A 7,740-nucleotide genomic window follows, 5' to 3' on the forward strand; every position below is an offset into this window, starting at 1 on the left:
CCATAGCTTGCCATGAACCACACAATTGAAAGCCTTTGTGTAGTCAATAAAGCATAGGTAAACAGCTTTCTGATATTCTCTGCTTTCAGCCAAGATCCATTGAACATCAGCAATGATATCCCTTGTTCCACAGCCTCTTCTGAATCCGGCTTGAACCTCTGGAAGTTCTCTGTTAATGTATGTTTGTAGTCATTTCTGTATTACCTTTAGCAAAACTTTACTCGCATGGGATAGCAAAGATACTGTCTGATGATTTCCGCATTCCATTGGGTCACCTCTTTTTGGAATGGGCACAAATGTGGATCTCTTCCAATCAGTCGGCCAGATAGTTGTCTTCCAAATTTCTTGGCAGAGATGAGTGAGTGCCTCCTGTGCCGCCTCACTTTCTTGAAAGATTTCAATGTTTATTCCATCACTTCCTGGTGCCTTGTTCTTTGCCAATTCCTTCAATGCACTTTGGACTTCCTCTTTCAGTGTCATTTCTCTTTATAGTAGAATAATACTCCATTATGTGTATGCACCACATTCTGTCTATCTATTTTTCTGTTGATGGGCATTTGAGTTTTTCTCTACATTTTGGCTATTGTGAATAAAGCTTCAGTGAACATTGCTGCACATGTGTCTGTTTCAGTCACTGTTTTAAAGCCTTGGATGTGTACTTGGTACTAGAATCTGGCTCATAATGAATCCTGGTGTGGCTCTGTAGGATAAGCACTGGACTGCTAACCACAAGATTGGCAGTTCAAACCCACCAACTGCTCCTCAGAAACCTTACACAAGGTTGCTATGGGTTGGAACTGACTCGATGGCATTTAACAGCAACAAGTGGAAGGAGCCCTGGTAGCGCAGTGGATTACAAGCTGGGCTGCTAACTGCAAGAACGGGAGTTTGGATCTACCAGTCACTCCACAGGAGAAAGATGAGGCTGTCTGCTCCTGTAAAGATTTGCAGCCTTGGAAACCCTGTACAAGGTCACTATGAGTCGGAATCGACTGGATGACACAAACAACAACAGTGGGTTTAAAGGGTTTTCAGGTGGTTAAAGTGTAAGGCTGCTTTCTGAAAGGTAAGTGGTTCAAACCCACAAGGGAAACAAAGGTGTCAATCTGCTTGGGTAAAGATTGAACAGCCTGAAAACCCTATGGGGCGGTTCTCCTCTGTCCTCTAGGGTCACGATTCTGACTAGGTGGCAGTAGGTGTGTCTTTTTTGGGTTAGTGGATGTGAAGTGGTGCTTTGGATTTGCCTTTCCCAGTGACTAATGGCATCGAGCAGCGTTTTCTCATCGGCTTGTTGCCCATTTGTGTGTCTCCTTTGGAAAAAATGTCTATTCCAACCATTTGCCCATTTTAAAATTGGGCTGTTTGTCGTTTTGTTCTTGCGTGTAATGAGTTCTTTATTCTGAGTATGAAACCCTTAGTTAATGGTCTCCAGGTTTTTCTCCCAGTCTGCAAGTTGTCTTTCCACTTGTTTGATAAGTTAGTGTCTTATCTAATAATCCATTGTCTAAAAGAAGATCCTGAAACTTTGCCCTGCGTTTTCCTCTTGTAGTTTTATGGTTTTAACGCGTGTGATTAGGTCATTGATCTGCTTTGGCTTACTTTTTGTTGTATGGTGTGAAGTATGGCTCCTGATTCATTACTTTGCATGTAGAATTCCAGTTGTCTCAGTATGATTTGCTGAAGAGATTGAAAAATGTCTTTTGAAAAAGTGTTCTCACATGTAGAAAGTTAAGCTTTCTAAATCTCTTTGTTGAAATCTGACACTTCTGTAGATGAAGGGCCATCATTGATTTCTCATGTGCCTTGTTTTTCCAGGTGGAAGACATGATGCTGTCTCGGTTAAGAGTAGTTGCCAGACCTTGTACTGTGGTGTGTCGCCATTTGCACAGAAAAGAAAAAGGCAAGCCACTTATGTTGAACCCAAGAACAAACAAGGTTAGTAACATTAATACTAACATACTTTTCCCCTTTTCCTGGAACAAAGTTTAATATATTTTGGGCTAATAAGGTATGAGTGTTACATAGTGGTGGTGGTGGTGTGCCATGGAGTCGGTTCCAACTCATAGCGACCCTGTATAGGGTTGCTGAGGCTGTAAATCTTTACGGGAGCAGAAAGCCTCATCTTTCTCCCACGGAACAGCTGGTAGTTTCGAACTGCTGACCTTAAGGTTAGCAGCCCAACTCGTAACCACTACACCCAGAGCACCTTAGTGTTACATAGCTGTATAGCGACCCTGTACAGAGTTTCTGAGGCTGGAAATCTTTACAGGAGCAGAAAGCCTTATCTTTCTCCCGAGGAACAGCTGGTAGTTTCGAACTGCTGACCTTGCAGCTCACAGCCCGATTCGTAAGCACTACGCTACCAGAGCTAGGTAATTCTAGAAAGATATTCTCTTACTGGAAACTTGCAAGCATTGCACTTTGGCTTTGTTTCAATAAATGACATTTATTTGGGGGGGAAGATGCATTCATATTGAGGTATGTCTTAATAGCAGTCAAAATTTGCCTTTCCCATCCGATTTCCAATGTGGAAAGTGGGAATAATTAATTGTATCATATTGTAAGTTTTATTGGGGAGGGCAGAGGTAAGACTTACACAGGGAAATTTGACCAAGAGTCATACAGACCATCGTATCTTTGGTACTTGGCAAGGGATGAGAATTCAGCAAGCAGTTAATAAGTTAATTGAAACTTAGAATATCCTGTCTTGGCTTTGCCCTATATCCCCAAATCTTGCTTGTTTTTTAACATGCAGCTATTACTCGAAATCCATTTCTACTGTAGAATTTTTTCATACCACTGTAGACGGTATTTACTGCTCCCTTCTTTGAAGCCCTGAGCAGTTTTTACCTTCCTGTTCATCTGGCAGGTAATCTGTATATGTTGTTCTTTTCATGTCTGAAGCTGTCAAATCATTTATAAAGTTTTCACAAATTTAAATCTTCTTAACTGTATTTCAGTTTCCTTTCGAGCAAAAACCATTCAATTTTGCAATGCCATGGGTATAGTACACATTTGATAAATATGTTGATTTTGTTTTTATCCTTACAGAAATAATTTATTTAAAACTTACTCTGAGGATTTGGGGCTTATAAGAAATTTATAAGGTCCATTACGTTCTAAATGAACTTCAAGTGCATTACAGTGTTTGTATAAAGAAGGTAAAATCTAGCACTCTGGCCTTCTGAAATATGGATAACATCCAAATGGTTACCTCACTGAAAGACCACTTCTGGACGGCCCCTTAAGCACGATTTCTAAGTATCAGGAAGTGTGCTTTGTTGTTTGTATTTTTTTATTCTTTTTCTTTTTTTAAAATTTTTTTATTGTGAACTGAGTGATAGTTTACATGGGAGAACATTGGCTTTACGTCATCGTTTCATTGTGGTGATTACAGTCTCCTCCATGCAACATCATTCAAAAGTATTTGCTTCCATTCCCTCTAGTTTTTTTCTCTTTTGTTTTGTTTTGGTTTTTTTTGGCAGGGAGGGGGGCAGATGTACACAAAAGCTCTGAGGAATATATAATAATTTAAACAGTCAAAGGACGCATTCTGCAAGCTTTCCTCCTGGCCACCAGCACTCAGTCCCTCTCTTTCCATGAGTCTAGAGTCCTCATCTGCTCCCTCTCTCCATGTCCTCATCTCTGCCTCCATCTCTGGTATTGCTGCTTCTCTGGTTAGGATCCTGCACTCTGCGTGTGATCTTCTCCCTTGATGGTCCTAGGATCCTCTGTTCCTGGACTGTAAGATTAACTACTCCCCCATTTTTATAAAACCTTCTACCTTTACAGTTGTGATAGTCACAATTAGTCATGATAACAATTACTCACTGTTGAATCATAAGAATCTTATCCCCACCTCTTTTCACCGGACCCATCTTGTTATTGTTGTTGTTAAGTGCCGTCGAGTCGCTTCCGACCCATAGCGACCCTGTACAGGGTTTCCGAGGGTGTAAATCTTTACGGGAGTAGAAAGCCTCATCTTTCTCCTGCAGAGCAGCTGGTAGTTTTGAACTGCTGACCTTAAGGTTCACAGCCCAATTCATAACCACTACACTACCAGAACTCCTTAGACCCATCTAGACAAGATGAAAACTACTCAGTGGGGACTCTTATCTTCCCCCGCACACTCTTAAACTAAACTTACTCTTGAAGACTTATAAGCCAGTCACTTCATGCCTTTATTGCCCCCTCATTTTAGGTAGCCAGTGTCTAAGTTGCCCATCCTTATCTACCCTGTATACAGAAGGGATAGGATTGATACTTAATGTGAAGACACCTTCCCTCTCATTGGGTATTTTGAGCAACTACATCCTTAAGTATAGGTCGAGTTCATCAAATTGTAGCAATTTGCACTCACTACCTTCATCAAAAAAAAAAAATTTTTTTTTTTATCTTCCTCTAGTGGCACTTAACAACAACAACAACAAAGTCTCAACTAGAAGATAAAAAAAAAATTATCAAGCCATTGAGGCTAGGTGAAATGGGTACTATCTGCAAGTTTGAGTGTTCTTGTGCATCTACCCTCTCTTCATATCAGCTGGCTGCTTCACTCAGCTCTAACCCTCCGTGGCTATGTCCTTGTCCATGGGCTCAGGAGTTCCCAGGTCTCACCACACTTTGGACCAATCAGCCCTTCCTCTTCTCTCTCTCATCTCCAGGTCAACGGGAGTCTATGGAACGTGGTTGAACTCAGCCCATTTCTTCATTTCTTCCTTTCCCCCCTTTCCACTCATCAGTAGACCAGTGTGGTCACCAGCAAGCTTACTGTTGTTTGTATTTTTAAAAGAACATGGATGGGTGATTCCCAGCCTGAGGGTCATAGACTCCTTGGGGATTTACCAAGTGAAGAAATCATATTTGTGCTTCAAGCACTGTCCGAGTTAGGAATTTTCACACACTGATAAATACTTGTCTTAAGAGTATGTTGCTTCTATGATTAATAAAACAGTAACTAAAAGCAAGACTGAATTGTTAGTCATTTAAAAGTATATCTTTAATCACTACTAAAGTGTGATTATTATGCTATTATGGAAGAAATTATTATTATGGAAGAAATTGATGAAACTTTTTTTTAATTGTAGTAAAGTATACAAGTGGCGCTGTGGGTTAATGCGCCAAACTGCAAAGCCATTTGAACTGCAAGGTTGGCAGTTCAAGCTCACCAGCTGCTCCTCGGAAACCCTATATAGGGTTGCTATAGGTCGGAATCGACTTGACGGCACTTAACAACAACAACAACAACAACAAAGTACACATAACATTTTATCCATGTGGAAATATATAATCCAGTGGCATTAAGTACTTCCACGTAGCCATCACCACTGTATGTTCCTTAAAGGGAACCATTCAGTGAAACTTCATTAAACACTTACTCATCTTCTCCTCGACTTCTACTCCTTCCCCCAACTCCTGGAAACCACAGTCTGTTCTCTCTCTGTTTATGAATTTGCTTGTTTTGGCTTGAAACTTTCTGAAATTAAAGTCCATATGCTTTAAAGATGTGGGCATTGTTGCACTAGGTTATGAGCAGGAGCTAAAGTAATCATTTGAGCTCTGCCATTTGCTAATCATGAAATTTTGGCAAATCATTTAACCTTTCCAGGCTTCTGTCCCCTCACTTTGAGACATTTGAAAGGCTGTATGACTGTGGTGCTGTAGGATCAGCACTGAGCTGAAAACCACAAGGTTGATGGTTCTAACCTACTAGTTGCTCCTTGGAAACCGTATGCAGGATCACTGTGAGTCAGAACTGCCTCAACGGCACTTAACAACAACAATGTGACTGTAAGGTTGTATATAAATTTTTTTATATACTTTTTTTTTTTTAATTCAACTTTTGCATCTTTTCCTCTAGGAAGTTTCCCCTAATCCTTCTCTTCCACTTCCCCTCCACACTGGTGAAGAGTGAGTTACCCTTCTAATATGTCTCTTAGCTTTCTTATGTTTCCATCTGTCATATGTCTCAGCCTGGGTTGGAATTACCTAACTCCTCCATAAGACTGTGACCTCCTTGAGGACAAGGACCATGTCTTCTGTTTATATCATCTGTACCTTAGGGGAGTTCTGAGAACAACAGAGCCCTCATATATACTGGAGAGATGGATGGAAGAGTAAACAAATGAACAGAGAGAAAAGCCAAGCCTGAAGTGATTGTGCTGCTGGTTTTGGCAGATGATTAAACACAGATTTTGTTTCCAGGCAAGAAAGTTTGGATTCAGCAGGAGTGTTGTTGTCTCCTCTTCACAGTAAGAAGACACACATTCACAACCCTTCCACACTGCTGACTGGACCAGGCTATTATTGGGTTTTTTTTCCTTGAGCCCATTTCAATTTACAAAGTGTTAGCTAATATGATATGTGGTGAAATGCTTTCCAAAAAGTAGGAATAGTTTTGTTACATTAAAAATATCTTCAGTTGATGATTTTGTTTCTAATTTAGTTATGTGTCCATATAGTAAGTTTAGCTCCTATTACCAAAGCAACATAACCTGTTTAAAACATCTGCTGTGATCGTGCCACTTAGCTGGAGTATGACCTTAACAATGCAGTTTCATCTCCTAAATATTTCATTCTTTGGGTGCCTATTGTAAATGGTACTGCTTTTCTTATTTCCTTTTCAGTGCTGCCATTATTAGTATAGAGGAATCCAATTGATTTTTGTATGTTGATCTTGTACCCTGCCACTTTGTAGAATCTTCCCATAAGTTCTAGTAGTTTTTTTGCTGAATCTTTGGGGCTTCCTATGTATTGGATCATATCATCTGCAAATAGAGTTTTACTTCCTCTTTGCCAATTTGGATGCCTTTAATTTCTCTATCTTGCCTTAGAGCTCTGGCTACACTTCCAACACAATATTGAATAGGCGTGGTGATAAAGGGCATCCATCTCTGGTTCCTGTTTGCAAAGGGAAGCCTTTCAGTTTCTCTCCATTGAGAGTGATGTTAGCTGTTGGTTTTGTATATATGCTCCTAATAATGTTGAGGAATTTCCCTTCATTTCTTACTTTGTTGAGGGTTTTTATCAGGAATGGATGTTGGATTTTGTCAAATGCCTTTTCTACATCAGTCGGTATCATGTTTTTCTTTCAGTGCAGTTTCATCTCATTTAACACATTTTTAGAGATCTAGACAGGCACTTGACTCCTCCCGGGCTACCTTCTTTTAGTGAAAAGTTGTCTTTGTAATACCTACTTACATTGACGTTAAGGAAACATAATCTGTAAATAGACTTTAGCTCAAGAATTGTTTGTCTTTTCCCTCATCAAATTATGACTAGTGTCTGCAAAGTTGCCTTCATTTTGGATGATTTTATTACTCACTCAGAATATTTGTCTTATATTATCTTATCAAAGGTAAGCACCAAATTACTAACCACAAGGTTGGTGGTTCAAACCCATCAACTGCTTCCACAGGAGAAATATGCAGCTTTCTGCTCCTGTGAAGATACGTAGCCTCAGACACTGTATACAGGGTTGCTATGAATCAGAATCAATGTGTTTAGGATCTTTCGTGATTCATGGCATATAAAAGGCTTAAAGATTTAGGGAAAGAAGTATTTTAAAGTATAAAATGAGTATTCATAAATATGGAGTTGGATCATGGAGGGATAGGAAAGTAAAAGGATCTTCCTTCATTATCAGTACAGACTTAACATTTGTAGAGGCTACTGTAACTGATGGTTTTGTTTGTTTGTTTGTTTTTTAATTTAAGGTTTTTATTGTGGATTGAGTGAAAGTTC

At 39.7% G+C, this 7,740-nt stretch overlaps 1 protein-coding gene across 1 annotated transcript in view; it reads left to right on the plus strand.

Moving 5' to 3' along the window:
- The first annotated feature begins 1,821 nt into the window (after nt 1-1,821).
- Nucleotides 1,822-7,740, plus strand: part of ME2 (malic enzyme 2, NAD(+)-dependent, mitochondrial) — a 52,038-nt gene continuing 46,119 nt past the window's right edge. Inside the window, exon 1 of the mRNA XM_006837559.1 lies at nt 1,822-1,935. Coding sequence (XP_006837622.1) covers nt 1,825-1,935 — 111 coding nt within the window. The 5' untranslated portion in view covers nt 1,822-1,824. The remainder of the gene's footprint in view (nt 1,936-7,740) is intronic.

The sequence above is a fragment of the Chrysochloris asiatica genome, unplaced genomic scaffold (assembly GCF_000296735.1).
Source record: "Chrysochloris asiatica unplaced genomic scaffold, ChrAsi1.0 scaffold00021, whole genome shotgun sequence".
NCBI classification, from domain to species: domain Eukaryota; kingdom Metazoa; phylum Chordata; class Mammalia; order Afrosoricida; family Chrysochloridae; genus Chrysochloris; species Chrysochloris asiatica.